Source organism: Uloborus diversus, chromosome 10 (assembly GCF_026930045.1).
Source record: "Uloborus diversus isolate 005 chromosome 10, Udiv.v.3.1, whole genome shotgun sequence".
NCBI lineage: Eukaryota > Metazoa > Arthropoda > Arachnida > Araneae > Uloboridae > Uloborus > Uloborus diversus.
The window spans coordinates 7,978,708-7,998,177 of NC_072740.1; the positions used below are offsets into that span (position 1 = coordinate 7,978,708).

The 19,470-nt window shown below is 30.6% G+C and overlaps 2 protein-coding genes across 2 annotated transcripts in view; one reads left to right on the plus strand and one right to left on the minus strand.

Annotated features, from left to right (window-relative positions):
* LOC129231640 (uncharacterized) overlaps positions 1-7,956 on the plus strand; it is a 113,800-nt gene extending 105,844 nt beyond the window's left edge. Inside the window, exons 10-11 of the mRNA XM_054866004.1 lie at positions 4,373-4,619; positions 7,508-7,956. Of these exons, the coding sequence (XP_054721979.1) occupies positions 4,373-4,619; positions 7,508-7,651 (391 nt within the window). The 3' untranslated portion in view covers positions 7,652-7,956. The remainder of the gene's footprint in view (positions 1-4,372; positions 4,620-7,507) is intronic.
* The window catches only part of LOC129231754 (tyrosine-protein phosphatase 99A-like), a gene marked incomplete at its 5' end in the record, with an annotated part of 86,691 nt that continues 75,174 nt past the window's right edge, over positions 7,954-19,470 (minus strand). Inside the window, one exon of the mRNA XM_054866119.1 lies at positions 7,954-13,516. Coding sequence (XP_054722094.1) covers positions 13,355-13,516 — 162 coding nt within the window. The remainder of the gene's footprint in view (positions 13,517-19,470) is intronic.

Below are 19,470 nucleotides of genomic sequence, written 5' to 3' on the forward strand. Positions count from 1 at the left end.
AACACTTTAAATATTGAGAGCTGCTGCTAATGTTCGTTGCAGTATTTACTTATTTAATGTTAAACTTATCTTTATTTTAAATGTTTTGTACAATTAGTCAAGTGCATGCAGGGAAAAGTGAAATAGTTTCTTTTTCGTTTACTTTTTCAATCATTTATTAAATCACTCATACATTCCATCATTTAATAATTCACTTATTTATTCATTCATTCACTTATTTTCTTGTTCGTTCCTTATTTTATTTTTCTGATATATTAATAAATTTACATATTTATTCGTTTATTGCTTCAATAGGTATTCATTTATTCAATAATTATTTTATTTACTCATTCATTTGATCAAAAATATTCTTAATAATGAAATTAAAAATATTTCATTAGAAACAATTTATTTTTCATGTTGCCCCATAAAAAGAAAAAAAGTGAACATTTTCCATTTTTTTCTGAAATTAAAAAGTTACTGCCAAAAATAACAAAATAATGTTTCAGTGCCTATTTCAGCATAAAATACATTGCTCTTTTCTGTAATTTCTAGTTTTTTCATTTTAAAACAGTTATCTTAACTATTTCACTTTGCTCCACATTTCCCTACTAATGTGTGAGTGGACGACACTGTAAATAGATTTAATTAAAATATTCATAGTACTCATGGTGATGCAAACTGATGGGAGCATGGCTTAACGTTGTTTTAAAGGATAAATAATTATTTTCTTTAAAAATAATCTCTTTTATCTTCAAAGAAAAATAAAATTAAATTTTAAGAAATTCATTTATAGAATTTCCTTAACATTAAGAAAAACTTAGAGGTTCCAAATAAAGATAGACATCGAATTTTCGCTGCTTCCTGGTGAAAATCCTTAACATTGTGATACAGTGAGCCGTGGGCAAGTAAATGGCAGTATCTGCAGAAATGAATTTTCGAGATATTTGAAGAAATGTGTGTTGGATTCAATACTGTCAATAGGGAAATGTTGAAATTAGACGATTTTTCCAGCGGAAACCAAATAAGAAAGCTTGTACAATAAAGCTGTACCACACTAGACAGGGTTCATACCCTTTAGGCAGAAAAAAATTCAAGCACTTTTCAAGTACTTTTCAAGGTAAAAAATTTTGTTTTCAAGGCAATATCATAAATTTGTACTAAAAATATTGTATGCAGATTTCATTTACTACAAACACATAGAAATAAGGCAATAATACAAAAAAGTATAGGAAAACAAAATTGCTTTTTCTACAACGAGAGACACTTTGATGAAAGATCTACTGCGTTGAAAGTTTTTCTGAAAATGTTTGAAAAGTTTGGTCATAAAGAGAAGCAGATACCAAGAGGTTTGATTTTGAGGTTTTTCAAAGGTTGCAGCAGTCAGAGGTTTGTATATTTTCTAGAATCAGCAAATTAATACTTAAAAAAAAAACCTTTCATAAGTGCTTTTAACTTCTATGGGAAGAAACTAAAATACCCATGTGCAATGGCATTGCCGGAGAGGAGTTTTTGAAGTCACTCCTTCCCCCCCCCTGGTTTCAACATTTATTTCCAATATCTATACAGTGGTTTATTACAATATAAGGGCGGTTAGGACAAAGACACTACCCAGAAAGTTATTTCAGTTTACACTATTAAGTTCTAAAAATATTAGGTTTGCAAATCATTTATAAGTATGCAAATCAATTATTCGTATGTATTTATTAGCTGTTCAGCCAATAAGGCATTTCAACTGTCCTCGAGTAAATTTAAAAATTAGGAAGTAAGAAAAGTTTATGAAAGTCCACAGTCCAGTCTCTACACCTCAAAATATACAAAAGCAGCTTAAGCAGTGATAAATACTCTGAATGCAAACTTGAGCCTATTCAGCTTTCATTGATTAACTTGCAATAGACAATAAATGTGCAAGTTCAGATTTATAGAGCCATATTTCGAAATTGAAAAGGTTCACAATAAGTTGACATATATTATGACAAAAGTAGTTTTATTTTGGGAAAAAAATGGGTTATTGTTGAAATTAGAATTTAAATTTAGAAAGGCAATAATATTCAGGTGTAATTGTGATTTGTGTTTGAAATTACCTGAAAGTTTCAAAGAGCAAAATGGAGCGAGGGGGGGGGGGGAATAATTTTTAAAACTAAGACCCCTATTACTTGAATATACATATGTACAACAATAACTTTTGCTATGCATACAATTCATAAAATAGTTTATTAAGTCAATATTCTGCATAGAAATACAATGCCCAGTGCCTGTTGATAACCAGCAACAGGTACTGGGCCTAGCTAGGCTGGTACTGGTCAATTTATTAGATCCAAATGAAGATGAATGACCCTCCTTAAGCTATCTACCCCTTTGCTGATTAAAGCCTCTTTCAGTAAGCTCCAAGTACCCACAACCTTAATAAAGTAGTAATTTTGAACATTTGAGGAAAAGGGGAAAATTGGAGATATAGGGAGGTAAAAGCATAAAAACGAACACTACTGGATTTCAAGTGAATAATCATAACACAACCACCCCTGTTATACACCTTATTTATATTAGCAGACATAAAAAATGATGTACTTATAAATAAAATTGTATAAATCAACTTTATATTTAAAATACAAACTTTAAGTTAATTTGTTAGGTGCTCAGCTGCTGAAATTTAAATTTTTTAAAAAAAAATCTGTTATGACCAAAAATTAGGTAAAGATAATCATTCAAAATTGCAAAAATAAATAAGCAAATAATTAAACAAGACCAAGGTAATAAATTCTTTAACTCTTTAGTTATTAAAATAAAATAAGCTAATCTGATGTAGCAGTGTCAAAATAACTACTAATTGCCAAAAATATAAAATATTTACAAAATGCAAAAGGATTGAAATCTCAAACAAGGGAAGCAAATTTTCGCGAATTAAGTTTAATGTTGTCATGTTTCCCATAAAATAAACTTATATTTTACTGAAATTAAACATAAAATATGCTAACCTACGGTAGCAAATATGAAAATAACATCCGATTAGCGAGAAGCAATTTTTCGCAAAGTCTGAGTTTGTTCGACGTGGCATGTTTCCCATGAAATAAATTTATTTGTTTTTTATTAAAATTAAATAAAAAATATACTAATCTAAGGTAGCATATGCGAAACTAACATTTGATTAGCCAAAATATTTAAATATTTGCAGGATGCAAAAAGATTGAAATTTCAAACACAAGAGCAATTTTCCGCGAAACCCGAGTAAGTTCAATGTTGTCATGGTTTCCAAATTAATTTCTTTGTTAATTAATGAAATTAAACAAAAAATAAACTAATCTAAGGTACCATATGTCAAAATATCTATCGGTTGTAAAAAACATCAAAATATTTACAAGATGCAAAAGGATCGAAATCCCAAAACACGGAAGCAATTTTTCGCGATGTTGCATACTGAGCACATGTTCAGAAAATTGCAGTGGTGAAAATACTTTTTTAAAACTTCTAAGCACAATTCGTTGATTTTTGAGAGAATATAAGCACTAAGAAACTTTTTCAAGGTTTTAAAACTTTTTCAAGGTTTTCAAGCACTTGAAAATGAACTTTTTTTTTCAAGCACTTTTCAAGGTTTTTCAAGGGCGTACGAACCCTGCTAGATGACAAAAATGCAAAAAAATGAAAAATTTGCGGTTACTGCCTTTTACCTGCCCACGGCAGAATAATAATGTCGAGTTTTCCGTCAAACCTTACCAAACTTTTTGAAAGCTTGGCAGCAACTAACAGAATAATAAAATAAAAATTTGAAAAAAAAAAGTATGGAAAATTTACTGAACTATGAACATTTAAAGCAATTAATTTGTCACTGTGCACACGCGAAACAATTTATAGATTTCAAATTTTCGTAGCCAAACAGCTTTGGTAACAAAAAAATCAGCTGAATATAACAAACTTAACAACACATAGGCGACCATATGAACCTAATTTCATTTTTTCTCAACTCCTGGTTAAAATATTTTTCAACCGTCCCTAACGATTCATCGCCTATCCGAGATGGTGAAATCCAAGAAATTGTGCTTTCAAGAAAATGTAGAAATTTTTGTTCATAGTAGGTAAACTAATTTCTGAAAATAACAGCTTATTCCCGGGATATTTACAATGAAGGATGATCAAAAAGGCTTTTGGTTTCTTCAATTTGTTGCTGGTCCCGTACATGCATGGTGATTTTATTTTACTGAAAAATGTCAGCTGCAGCATACCTTTTTTGTGACAAAAGTTACAGGGACAATTGAGCTCTCATTTCTTGAGAAATTCTTTAAAATGTGAATTGTTGCAAGTGATGCAGTTTTTTTTTGTCCCGCTGCTGTATTTTATTTTTCTACTGCAATGCAGTTTAATGCTTTAATGAAATTAATTTACATATAAATTATTTCAGTGAAATTGTTCTTGACTTGGGCCGGTTCCATGTACCAGAGGGCCTATTTACTCCAGAAAAGTGGGGTATAGATAACCCAGGCCTGCATAAGTTAGTGCATCATGCTATTCAAGAATGTGGAGTGGATCAAAGGCGAGAGATGTCTCGAAGCATTTTTGTGAGTGGAGGCTTAACACTTTTACCAGGTTTTGTCGAAAGACTTGAAGCTGAAGTAGACAAACTGACACCTGATACAATTGTTCCTAAAGTAAGTTAATTTTAAAACTGAACTGTATTTTATTTTTTAATTTATAAAAAACTTCACGTAATTTTATCAAACCCACTATCATAAATGAAATTAAAACCTTTGTTTCTATGTAGCAATGCAACAAACCCCCATATTTTGCAAGATTAGAATAACACGGGATTATACTCAAACTTTGGAAGCATTGAGAATTTTGAGGGTAAATGAAAACAATTGTTTCACATTGATATTAGGTGGTCTATGAATTTAATAATAAAATTTTTCTTTTTTAGATGTCAGTTCTAAAAAGTTGTATTTTCTCAGTAACAAATTGTTGACATAAAATGATATGTGTGCTGAAAATCTACATGTAGAAGTAGCACTTTTTCTGTGATAAAACAGCTAAAATGTGCGATCGAAAGCAGATATAAAAAAAATACCCAGACCATCTAGGTTTTTGATGAAAAACCCAGGCTTATTCCTTTTTTTTTTCTCGAAATTATTTAAATTTTCAATCTTTTTTTTATACCAAACTATTACTTTGCTACTTTTACTTTTCATGGAGCTAGGTATAATTTTAAGTCATGCATCTATTCTATCTCAAATATATTATAAAAAATGTGCAAAACTAAAAATAAAAAAACATTACGAATTTTGGTAATAAGGTTTTGAGAAATGTGCATCTTGCAATCCTGAAACATATTATGTAGCATATTTTTTTGCAGTTTGTTCTGACGACCTATGATGTACTTTTAAGATAAAGAATGCAGCCTTAACCATTAATATGAATAATATCAAGTATTTAAATATTCATTGACTCGAGAAGTTAGAAATAAAAAATTGCAAAGTTCCTTTATTTTAGTGATTATTAAACAATAAAATAAATTTTCATATAAAAATACAAGAATATGGTGTGGTTGAAGTTTTAGGAATATAGTGTGCATGTGTGGACTACTTCTGGTTAATTATATGTGGTTATTGTATCAAACTTATTCACTTGGACACTTTGCATTAAGTTGCTGTTAAAAAAAAGAGAGAGAGAGAGATTTTCTCTGTTATAGTTTATCAAAGTAATCCCAAAAAGGAAAAAAAAATCGTTGAAGATGATCGAAATAATTGTAGCTTTTTTCGGTCTCCTACATATTAAAAAAAAAGAAAGATAAAATTCATATGCAGTTTTAATTTCCGGTACTTAATAAATTGTAAAAAAGAATAGGCAATTTCTGGACTTGGTATTGATCAATAGTTATAAAATTAACGTTTTTTCTGAAGTAAATACATTCACATGCAATGTGAACCCATTTCACCTGGAGAGTGGGTTTTTTTCAAATGGGGGCTCAGTTTTGCGAACTCTGGTTGAAAACACTATTAGACAGTTACACAATCAAATTGTATCTATACATATAATAAAACAAGATGTTTGTGTGTGTGTTTGTGGTGCACATCCAGGAAAAACCGTAAGGTCTAGAATGATGAAATTGGGTATACAGGTGCAATTTTTGCCAACGGTATGCACCTCGGGCTACGATGTTTGATATTTTATTTAGAAAAAGAGTTATTTAATGTTTTATGTGATTTTTAGCTCTCTGTACTCAACAGAACCCGAGCTACTTGTGCCAGAAAAATATTTTCTGTACTCAGAAAATTTAATTCCTAACATGATGGAAAAAAAAGTTTTTGCAGATAGATCGCTTTTTGTATTTTTTATTAATTTTTGCAAAACCTTTATGTAGCACATTTTTCTGGGTTTTATTTTTTGCTTAACTCATCCCACGAAAATTATAAAAGCCTCTTTTCTAAAATTTAATTATGTAATAACCAAAACATTTGTCTTTCTTCAGAAAAAAGTAGTTTTCAAAAATATGCTATAGTTTTTTGTTTTACAATTTTTTAAAATACAAAATGAAGATATGAGCTCTCATTTCAACGAAGTTCTGCTGCCTGCTGATAGCTCCGAATATGACGTAACGCGCCCAGGTGATCTAACTGGAGTAACTTGTTTCCTCCCCCTCCTAGGACTTATTCATTCGATTTTTTTCTTCTGGGGATTTCATTTGCCCCCCCCCCCCCCCCCCCCGAGGATTTCATTGAATAAAGTAGTGAGTTTTGAACGGAACATTTAAAAACTATTTCGTATTACCATCAAGCCCTGATCAATCTGGGCCTTGAGTCTATGTAACCCCATCCCCACTCTTCTCTTCCTATACTACATACCACCATTCCTATAATACATCATCAAAAACTTTAAGAGGCTCTTGTGTTTTAGTCTGCATTATAATAAACCTATAAACAAATATTTACATTAGTAGGCATCCAGTGGCATACATAGTTCCCCCACAGGGCAAGGGGGGAGGGGGCAGAAAAGGTATGAGAGCACGCTTTGAAAAAATAACACATTAAAATTGAAAAAAAAAATCTTATGGGGGGGGGGAGGCACACCAAAGTCTGTGTATACTACTGTACTCATAACAGCTTTCTCTTTAAATTCTAAATTAAAAATTGTAAATATTAGTAATATGAACAAAAAAAAGAATGTGCTTCAAAAAAATTATTCCTTATTTATAGGTAATAGTACTCTATTAGTATAAACTGCAATACTTTAGCGTACAAAAATTTTAATCACAGATAATAGACAAATTAAAGAAAACAGTTTACAATGATTTTGTTTTTAAGTTTTATTTTTAAAGCCTATACAAGTACACTATAGCTTTTTGCACTGAAATGGGGGCCTAAACCTTGAGGGCCTTTGGGCTAGTTGGTCCATGCATTAATCAGGATCTGATTACTTATGTAAAATATGCTGCTTTTTATTTTGATGTTGAAAACTTGAACAAATAGACACACACATTTAAGAGTTGATCAACTTTGCAAGTTGGAACTGTTAAATTTAATAGATTTTTTTTTCATTTTAGGTGCATGCATCTCCATATAGATGTCACATGTCTTACATTGGGGCCTGCCAGATTGCGCTTGGGGACAAGTTTGACGACATTTGCATTACAAAACAAATGTGGAAAAAAGAAGGAAATACTTGTGTAAAGAAATGGCATATATGAGTACCAGCAAAAGACTATTTTACTTGAAACCAACAGACATAACAAACGTGTGCATTAAGCCCTTTGTTATAATTGTGAGAAAAAACAGAAAAATATTGAGTCATGTTTGAACGTCTTTGTTTCTTTTGCTTAAGTTTTTTTCAATGTGCTGAAGATATTTTTTATAAATTCAAGTATTACGGAGGCTGTAAACGCTTTTAGTTTCATGTACATATTTTTTACAAGCATTAAAGCTGCTTTTGTGCCAAGTTAACTATGTAAACATAACCAGCACTTTGCAATCATTATGATGAAATAAAGATGTGTTTTAGTAACATTGTATGTTTTGCTATAAAAGTAGCTTATATACGATTTTAAGAAATTAAACACTAATTGTGTAATGGTATATGTAACCAACAATAAATTTCCGAGTTCAAAAATTACACAAAATCATTAATGGGATAAATTTATTCTTTCTTTTTGTTTTCAGATAAACATATGTACTGCTTGAGCAACAATTGCCATTTTCATAATACTGCTCAAATTGTTTTAAAATTAAACAATATTATTTTTTTGAATAGAAAACAACCAAAATGAGATTCATGCTAAGCAAGATAAATGAAATGAAATGGTTAGAAAAATGGAAAGTGATATATACATTCTTAAGTAATGATAGTTTGTACAAAAAGAAAGGAAAAAATATGTAAAAAAAACATCACAAATTTCAAATGGAAAAAAAAACACAGTAAATATTTACAAATGTAAAAAAATATTGATACAAATTAAATCCTATAGAAAATATAAGAAATGCTTTAAAAACTACATTACGCATTTAGGTTCAAATTATTTTAAAGATAAATAATACTGAACAAGTTAAAGAATGAATTGCCTGCATTAAATATATCATATGAGAGTAGTTAAAATTTCTTGAACTTCAACCAGGACAATTTACTATCATGTCGATATTCAGCAATTTTCAGGGAATGGAAGTTTGTGCACATTTAGCTCTGCTATAAGTCTTTCCATGTGCCCACTAACTTACAGAATGTAATTATGAGGAGCATTAAATTAGGGATTAAGTGTGAAGCTTTGAATAAAATACATGTAAAGAAATTATTAAAAACTTTAAAAAATTCATTAAAATTCCTTACATACACATATCTACTCTATGTATATAGAGAGTTATATATATTCATGTGGCTCTGTGCAAGAATCCTTTTATTCAGCATCTACCATTTTACGAGTCATAAAGATTAAATATTTTGAATGTTCCTTTTGTAGTAGAGACCCACCACCCCACTTAAGCAGTAAAACTTTAAGTTATTTAAATTAAATTGTACACATATCAGCACCTATTATCTCAAAATTTTGAGAGAAAACAGTGGCAAGTTGAAAGTTAAAATTTTATATGGTCCTGAATGTTATAACAAGGAAAAGTATTTAGAATTTTGTATAAGTAGTATTTAGCAAAAGTACAGTATATGTGTAAAGTTCTACCTGTGAGGCATTAATTTTATATTGGAAAATTTTTCATAATAAATGCAGGAAAACTGCCTTAGCTATCTAAATTGTTCAATTAAAGTGAGTTTTCTCAAAAAAAAAATCATGTATACGGAAAAGTTTGAGTTGGACATGCTGAAATGATAGAATTTATGGTATTATTTTAAGGATTCATGCAAATACTGACAGGACTAACTAGTGATGTAGGGCCACTATCTTTCAATAGGACAATGTACATTTGATCCCTAGCATGAGCCATGGGGATGAATCAACCTTTTCTCCTAAGTTATATGATAATCTTTGAAGATTAAAAAGTAAGAAGTTGAAGAAAATTGTAACTTCCTTATCACCTTAGTTTTCCACTTCTAAGCAGGTCAGTATATCTGTTTTTAAGTATCAGAAAAAGTGACTAAGTACACAGGTTTCTCCTAACATTGTTATAAAATTGTTAATAGCCAATTAATTGCTATTAAACAATAATACCTCAATCATATGGTTGGTGTAACTGGTGACATTTTAAAAATTTGCTGCTTACAAGATTCCTGCACAGAGTTATAAGGAATTTAGAGAGTTGACATTTTAAAAAAGCTTGTAAGCAATACCAAAAAAATTAAAAACCCTCTAAATATTTTGCCAATAAATATTTCATAATTCATTCTTAGTACAACCAATATAATACTTTTTTCTTGCAATTTAACCAAAACAAGTTCAGAATAGTTTAAAACTTAAAATAATTAAATACTGATAACACATTAAAACAAACTACACAACAAAATTCAAAACAGAATTTCAATATCACAAAAGTTCATGGTCCCTAAAAGATCATTTTAATTGCAGCTGCCAAAAGCATTTGGAAGTAAAATTAAAAGTTTATCACAAAAATAGATGAACAAAATTTTAATGCAAATGTACAACTGAATAAAAAAACGTGCATTTTATAAGCATACAAAAAAAGATGTGACATAAATAACACGTGTATATTACATACGTTACTGGCATAGTTAATTCAGATTTTATTTATAAAAAGAGTTTTTAACAAAACCAGGAAGAAAGGTTTTAATTGCAAAAACAAATACTACTAATGAATTTCTTCAAACATTTTTCAAGCATTTTCTTTTCTTATGTAATAAGATTATTTAACTATTGAAAAACTAATGGTATTGAATTTCACGTTAAAATAATTGCTGAAAGTATCTCAACATACAAAAATATGCAAGAGTTGAAAAAATACTTCAAAGAAAGATTTGGAAAAGATTTTACTCCTAGAACAATTTCTGTTGTTTCTAAGTTAAAATTTTTTAAATTGCATTTAAGTACCCCATAGTTAAAACTAGTGGTGGCCCATGGCTCAAATTTGGTTGCAGGAAATAAATATGATACATAGATGAAAAACTAATGTAGCTGGAAAGCAAGATTATTTTGATAAAATATAATTATTAAAATGCATCGAACAAATTAAATATATGAATTATTTGTAAAAACTTATCTTAATTATTACAAAAACACTCTTTTGCAAAATATTCAAAACTTATCATTTAGTATTCTATTGAAGAAAAAAGACTAAAATAGCTACAAAAACAGTTAGGATAAAGGGGAAAAAAATAATAAAGGGAAAGAAAATTAATACTCGCCTTTTATTAATTTTCTCTGAAACATTAACGAAATCCCCATGGAAAAAATCTTAGATAACTCATAGCATAAATGAATACTTGCAATTGAAATAAATTCTTATACTGAAAATATATTTCAATGTTTAAAAGGTTGTTAAAGCACACATAAAATTGCTCAGATCATCGTCCAACCACAATCAGAGCACATTAAATTGCTTTGATCATCACAGCATTAAAATATGAGGAATAATTAATTAAAAATCATAATAATAACCTTTGCATTTTCAAGATGTGGGTCTTGCTTACAAGATCTTCCCCTCACATATGCCACTGAAACATACAATTGCAACTGATCTATTGCAGAGTCACAGAATGTTAAAATACTTAACCTCCATCATTTCATAAGTCACAATGGCTCATATACAATAGCTTTTCTGCAAGCAGAAGGCATTTGGTTTCTCTGCAAGTTTAATTAGCATGCCAAATAAAGTAGTTCATTCACATTAACATAGTGGCAAAATAAATTCACTTATGATCTCATCTATATTCAGTCAATGTGAAAAGAATGTCTTAATAGTATGCATAATTGAAACATATTTTTTTTTTTTTTGAAACAGACCGCTAGAAGGTAGCAACTTTGCGATAAATGTGGATGAGCCACCACCGATTGAAAAAAGTTGTTAATTTTTGTCTTATCATGGTTAATAAATAAGGTAACATTCAAATGTATTAAATCCATGAACTAAAATACAAACTAATCTAATAAATTTCTACGACTTGATATCGCACACATGCTTCAGGTAAAAGAAAGGTAGAGAATGCATAAATGGTAAATGAACTCTTAGGTATAAATTTAAAATTTGTAAGACATGTACATAAGATTATAGTTTAAAATAGTTATTCTTAACTGCAGCTTAAAATTAGCAGCAATGGTTTGCACTAAATCTATCCTGTAACATTTTTTCCGCTATCCATCTAGAATTTGTGTATACTTTGTATACCAATGCATGGAGTATTCTAAAGAAAATAAAATTTTCCCATCGCATAACATCCGATAGATTTTACCATTCACGTTAAATAATTTACTTGCTATTTCGCTATTTAATAGAAACAGCTTATTACACAGCACATAGAATGTATTCTACAAAACCCCAATAGAAGTACATTTTTAACTCACAGTTTCAACAGAGAAGATCAGTATGTATGCAAATATGCATATATATGGATTTATACAAATGTAAGTGTGTATCTAAGAGAGAAACACATCATACACACATACAGATGTACACAAAGAACAAAATCATCATATACCTACACAAGATTTATTTACATGTTTTAAGGAACTAAGTAAATTCATAAAAGACAAAATAAAGTGCTCACATTTGCCTAGTTACAACCATTTCATTCCCTGCTATTTCAAGCAATTCAGACCTTTTATAGAAATAACAATGCCAACATTGTCCTTTTGGCTATGAATCTGTTTGACACACACATACTTATAATGCAGTTTTAAACAGCTACACAATGTACAAGCATAATTTACAAAACAACCCAATAATCTGTGGGAGATAAAAAAGATTTAGTCCATAAACTACAGGCACAATCACAATGGACCTGACAACCTGAAGTGTATCAGGAATAAATGCATGTATACTTATGGGCTTCATCTAATGCAGTTTTTCAAGGGAGAAATAATTGCACACACAAAAAATTTGCCTTCTACATGAATGTTGATTCAAAAGTCAAACTAGTTTGAAAATATTTAGTTTTTACAAAACAAAACATTTTCCATGCTGTAAAAATTGAGCTACAATAGTTTCTAGTTACATTCATTACAAAATTTAACTTAAATAGGGCTTGTTATGGAGTTACTGAAACTGACATGAGCACCATTTCTTTAAAGTATTTTGCTGCCTAAATGTAGTCGTCTTCCTATCTTACAACTAATATCAGCCCATTTTTTCTCAAGTGAAAAACTGCACATAAAATCCACTCCCACTCTGGTTGTCAAAAAATCCAGAGTTCTGGCCTTGGAAAAGAATTTACTTGAGCAAGCACAAAGCTTAATATTACATAGCTCTTGACTAGCTGACGTCTCTGCGTAGTATCAGTCTGATTCAGTAACAGAGGAATATCAACTCAAATCGAGTTAGCCACAATAGATGCCAAGTTTAGCATCACAAACTTTCTCATAGCTACCACAACTGTACACAGGCAGTGCAGGAGCTGGAACTTCTTGGAACACTTATAACAATTCCAGTATTCCTAATTGCTCTAGTAGTCTTTTCATTATCGAGGGAATATATTTTATACATATATACGCTTGTATATATAGATATATATATATATATATATATATAGAATTTCAAAGTTTTCCTGTAGGTAATATATTTTTTTTTTCACATTTACAAATTCTGGGCATTAGAAAAACTGATTTTGGTAATATCACGGTTGAAGGAATTCCAACAATGAAATAATTTTAGTACATTTCTTAATAGTTGTAATCCTCAATTTATACAGTAACATTATCTCCATCTTCACCAGGAATTTCTATCCAATTATTTAAAATAAGATATTGAACTTTATGAATTCAGGGAATTAATATACTTTGTCATCATGCTGCTGCTGAATCTTTACTACATACAGATGACAATTTAACAGCATGTCCATTAGTGTTCACATGGCCGTTTGTAGCATTTCCAATTGCTGCATCAACTTCAGTAGAACTAGAAGCAACAACATTTTCCAGCGAGCGATACAGGAACAAAAGATCATCCTAATTTCAGAAAACAAGTAAGTGGCTATTAATACATAAAAGCAAAATGTGAACAATTTCTACTAAAAACAAAAATCAAGCAACATCTTCAAACTTTGCAGTTGTATAAATGATTGGTACAAAAACAACTAACCAAACAGGCAACCAACAACTAATCAGTATGAAATTTAATGTGAGACTTCGACATGAGATTGCAAAAAAAGGAAAAAGGAGGAAATTCATATGAAATAGAAGGACATACTTAACAGAATTCATCCAAAAGAGACCAACAGGCTAAGAAGTGCTGATGGCCTTTGAAAAAGTGTGAAATATGACAAATTTGAAAACAAAGGTGACTAAATGGTGACAAAAAAGTAACTAAAAGGTTACCAAAAGCAATTTGTTACGAAATCAAAAAACAGATCAGGAGGGAAAGGAGTATCCCTTATTACTGAATTTCACCAAAATAGCCCAATATACTTTTTTAAAAGACTTCTTTACAATTTTAAACATGAATATTATAGGGCTAGAAATAGCAAAATTAAAATTTTAAGATATTTTCAAAAACTTTCAGTGCTAACTCTGCGTAACCTTAAAAGACTTGTTTAAAATCATCATAATAAAGCTTGAAATTGTGAAGTAAAGAGCAAGATGATGTGTTTACTGAACATATATTTTATGTTATTCAATCATTTTTAATATTTTTTTATTATTTTTTTATTTATCAGGGCTAGATTTAGCTTGTTGAAAAATTATAAGATATATTTTTCCTTCTTCTTTGTAAATAGAAGGCATACATTCAAAAGTACTCAAAAGTATTGACAATAGAGAATAACTGAGAAAACAAAATTGAAAAATCAGAAACTTAAGACTGACAAAATGATAATGGGTGCTTTTCAAAACGATTCACAGTTCGGTGTCCCAAATTTTTCGGTACATTTAATGTTGGTAAGATTATTTTTTTGGCATTGCATAAGCATGTAGCGAGGCATTGTTTTACATTAAAGTCACTGCATTCAGTGCCTTTTGTCATGGTTGTAAATTAATAAGCCTTTTCTTTTACTTTAGTAAGAAACTAATGGGAATTTTTTAGCTATTCAAGGCAATTGCAATGAAAACTTTACCCTTTATTTAGGAAACAAAGTAACACTCATGAGAAAAACAGCTATCCAAATACTTAAAATTTCTTAAATAAACAAATATTTAGACCATTTTGACTTATTTTGAGTATTTAAGGTACATTAATTATGATTTATTAGATTATTTATTTTTAGCAAAGAAATTATGGAATGTTTTATAAAGATAAAACTCGTGAGAAAAACAGTGACTCGCCAAAACATTTTTTCGAATTTTTAAAATCTAAGCAAATAACTCCCAAATAATCACCTGGTTAGAAAGCTATAAATTGTAAGGAATTTATACCCAGGAAAGTTTTAATGTTTATAACAACAAAAATTTTCAAATTGCTTCGAACCTAATGTGTCAATGCATTTGAAACTCCCCCTAATAGTACTTATGATGTAAAAATAAAATAATGTTGAAGTATGAAACTGAAAATGTCGTTTCATATACCTCAAATGTTCATGACTTTTTTTTATTTCTTGTTTTTTTAGCAAGCTCTGAAAATATTCAATCACATGTCCATGGGTAGTATAAAATATAGCGTTAAATCAAGTTATTAAAAAATTATAGCAACTAAAGCAATTCCAAAAAGTATTTGAAATGTTTACAGGATGCAGAAACACGGTAAATTTTCGGGGCGGGGGGATTTCAGTGTAGGGGCTTGAAGCTTATAGATCCAGTTCCAACTGGTAGAAATAAACTGCAAAACAGAATATTTATTAAAAAGCAGGTGTTTTTTGTTTGAATCAGGAGGACTGAAAAATGTTGCATTAATATTATTTAGTTATATTTTTGGCTTTTTAATACAAAATGATGTGATAACATTTGATTTTCTTTTTTCTACTGTCTTCTGAATTATTTCTACTTTTTTCTTTTCTTTCCTTTTTTCTTCAGCAAGCTACAGTTTCACTTTCAATAGATGATTTAATTTTTTTCTGTTTTCCTCATTTCTTCTGCACAATTCTTTCTTTTTTGCTTTTCTTTTTGCTGCTGTTTCAATTCCGTTTTCCTTTTACATTCCTCCATGTATGTTGCGTTGCAGCTGAACTTAGTCAAATGCTCTGTAGTAAGAAGCATGATACAAAATGGCGTTTAGGCGTGACTTGTAGGAAACACGTTAGCTGAAGGTTGAAGGGGGATAGGAAGACTGATCTGGGGCTGCTCTTAGGATGCCATTTCAAGTGATAAAAGAAAGTCCCTGATAATTCTCAGATTTCCTGGTAGCATAGCTATTTTTTTTAAATAAAAACCAAGGTGTTTGTGGGGGGGGGGGGCGTATTTTTACTGTTTTCTCCTACTTTTATTCATAGTTCTTCATAAAATATTTACCATTTTCTAAGGTAATATTTATACCATATAAAAATGAAGTTTTTTGGGGAACGAAAAATTTCATTGTTGAAGGCATTGTTTTTGGCGCTGTTTGGCACAACAGGATTTTTAAACAAAGGTATCAAGATCAAGTAAAAAGTTGCATTTGCATACAAGGCAGTTTCACCCCCCCCTGCATAATTTTTAATCCACAAAATCAGTACATATACTCTAAATGTCAAAAACAATGAACATAATAACCCAATCTAAATCTTATTTTTAGTTGCGTGGTGCTAAAGTTGCATTGATTTCTGTTCCATAAGGAAAAATAGTGTAAGTAATAGTTTTCTTTAAAAGACAAGAACTGTTATTCACCTATGCATATATGGAAAACCAGAAAATTTCAAGTTTAACAAAAATGCTGCAAATTATTCATACACACTTTAAAGACAATTGCAGAACAATCTGAATGATAAAATTTCAAATCCTGTTAAGGATGCAAAAAGATTGCATTTCAATGAAGAGATGCTGAAAATAGAAAAGAGAAACAGTAACTCAAAAATAAAAAACCAACTATCAAAAATTGGTGAAGAAATAAAAAATAAAAAAACTAGAAAATAAATGTGACAAAAATGAAAAAAAGGTGGCAAAAAAGTGATCAACTTTACAGTCATGTTTGGAACACATGCTTCCTTTTTTCTGGGTTTCTGTTTGAATAAGTTTCATCATTGAAAATCCTCTTTCAACATTGGCATATTAGTAATTTCATACAAATACTAGAAAACAATAGAGAAAAAAAAATTGGCGAGAAAACTTGAAAAATAAAATTTTCTGGAAAAAAAGAGGAAACTCAAAGAAGCGGAGAAAGAACAATGGTACTGCTCAAGTTATTTTCACTTAATATCAACTTGTAGAGTAGGGTGGAATGAAAATGACCTAAAATTTTTTTTTTATTTTTTTTTGTTTTGCCGTAGGGGGGAAAAGCTGTCATTGAAGATCAAAAAGTAGGAGAAAAAATTTCGTTGCTTTACTACAACATCTTGAGGTGCCGCAATGAGCTTGAAGTTTGATAATAAACGAAATTTTCATTAAAAAACTATATTACTTTTTATAATTTCCTACTGCATATAATGTTACAAAAGATGATAGTAAATACATTTTTAAGCATTAGATTAGGAAAACAATATTAATTACAAAATATAATTTGAAAAAAAAATCACAATGAACTGTAAAAGACATTAAAAATTCAATTTTTACCATTTAAAGTACCCTTAGTGATCCTAAATTAATGTTCAAGTCAGTGCACGATGTTAGTATCTACTTCTTTGACACATTAAACTGTTTTTTTGAATCAAATAACGGCATGTCCTCATGTGAGTCAATTTTTGCTCTTATATAGCCGTCTCTTGCGACTGAACCACATACGTTGAGAGCCGCTTCGGTTACAAGTTTCACAACTCTTTCTACTGCTTGCGTGTGGCAAGAGATCCGCGGAAAGTCTATAATTGGGTCCATTTGACTTTCTGATTGAATTTTTGATGCTTTTTGTATAAAATCTTTGAGGGAGTCACTAGACATATGTTTTACCAAGGGGGGTTCACTTAGGTCATTTTCGTCCCACGATATCATATCAATGTAATCTTTGGCAACAAAGTTTTTTTGTGGAACTTTAAACTTCCTAACTCCGCCTTGACTTTGTGTACTTGCTTTCAACACACGTTGCAACCCAAGTTCTCTTACATTTCTGCGCTCGTCACATAGCATAGCCAAAAGGAGATTTTCTGTTGCAGCAAAGTATCCATTTCTTTGTATGACCGGGTCTATTACGTTCTTAAAATCATGGGAGAGATATCGTGAATATGAGATAATATCAAATAAATGTCTAGAGCCGTAACTACAAGAAGGTTTTAATTTAATGCTAAACCACATAGGAGCATACACTTTAACAATGTACTGAGCAAGGATCTTGAGATTTTCAGTCGGATTTTCAGTTGCCACGTACAATCGAAGTATGCGATTTGCGAATGTAAGCCATCTGGAATGAGCAAGTTTTCCCGGGTTCCTTGAAGAGAAATCAAGTGAGCAAGTACCACTTGATACAGCGACACACATCTCTAATAAATATTTCTGATCTGTACTAATGTCCTGTATATTATCAAAAAGAGGAAGGTTATTTTTAATAGGTAAGAAAGTAACCACAGGAAGATTAGAACAGGTTTCCAATTGTTGCCCTATTTCGCCTTTAAATTCGTTTGGTCCTTTCGTTTTGCCGTCTAAATAGCAGAAGAGAGGGCGCAAAGGCAGCTCATTTAAATGGAGCAAACAAATTAACCGTTGCAAAGGTCTCCCTATCGCATTTTCTATCAGAGTGATCACACCGTTACTAGTTCCAGTATTTATTACAGTTCCATCACATCCAATAGCTGTAAAGTTTAGAAGTTGTGTGTTTTTTTCTCTGTCTCCAATAAATTCAAGTATACTATTTGCTATGTCTTTTGCAGTGCCAGATGAAGGTGTCACGTGACCTAAAAACTCTGAATTTGGTTCTCCTACTAACGAAACATGCTCTTCTGAGATAACTTTTTTATAAAACTTTGTTCCTTTCTTTTCTTGTATATGTGTTTTGTCTTTTCTTCCATCGAAAAACAAACCTCTGTTTCTGGTTGTCTGACTAGGATTGTCATCAATGAGATCTCTTCGATTTTTTGCTCTTGCACGTCTAATTTTCATTCTGTCTATTACTTTGGTTTTGTCTTCCTCTGTTATTAAACCTAAATCCTGTAAAGCCGCACTAGCTACAGCTGCTGCAGCTCTATCTGATATCCCTGTACGATCACAAATAGAAGCTACAGATGGCAATTTAATACGCATTTGAGAGCTTTTCTTTATACCTTTGTTTCGTTTTGAAGGGCCTGGTAGATTAAAATCATCTTGTACAAATGAAGGGCCTGGTTGATTTTCCTCTTCTGGTGATGAGCACTGATGCTCTTCGAAAATCGAGTCTTTCTTCTCCTTTGTTTTAGCGTTATCACTATCGTCATTATTAGTCTTTCTTACACAATTAATTGTTGCCCCTTCTTGTTTAAATTTAGACTGTCTTTCTTGTCCTTTTGCTTTTCTCACTGCTCTCTTCTGCAAGGCGCTTGTAGTTACTCTATCAACGTTACTGATAACCATTTTCCTCGCAGAGCGTTGGTCTTTTAAGAACGTTTGTTCTAAACTTGGTACTTTTTTTTTCTTTTTTACATCCACAAGTATCAAAGTTTTGACACTTACAGGCAGCAATGTCAAACAAACGTTTAGATTCTTCTTTAAACTTTAGGAAGATGGACTCACACTTTCTTCTTTTTTTAGATTTCTGCAAATTCTTATATTTCTTATGATAATTTTTTATCATATCTGAAATTCTTTGGTTAGAGACAACAGGAATAGAAGCTCTTGACCAAATGTGTTTAATTCTGGAAACTAAAGTCATAGATATTTCACTCACAGAAGGATCCTTTCCAGTCGCACTTTTTAGGCCGTGTCTAATGAAACAGTAACAT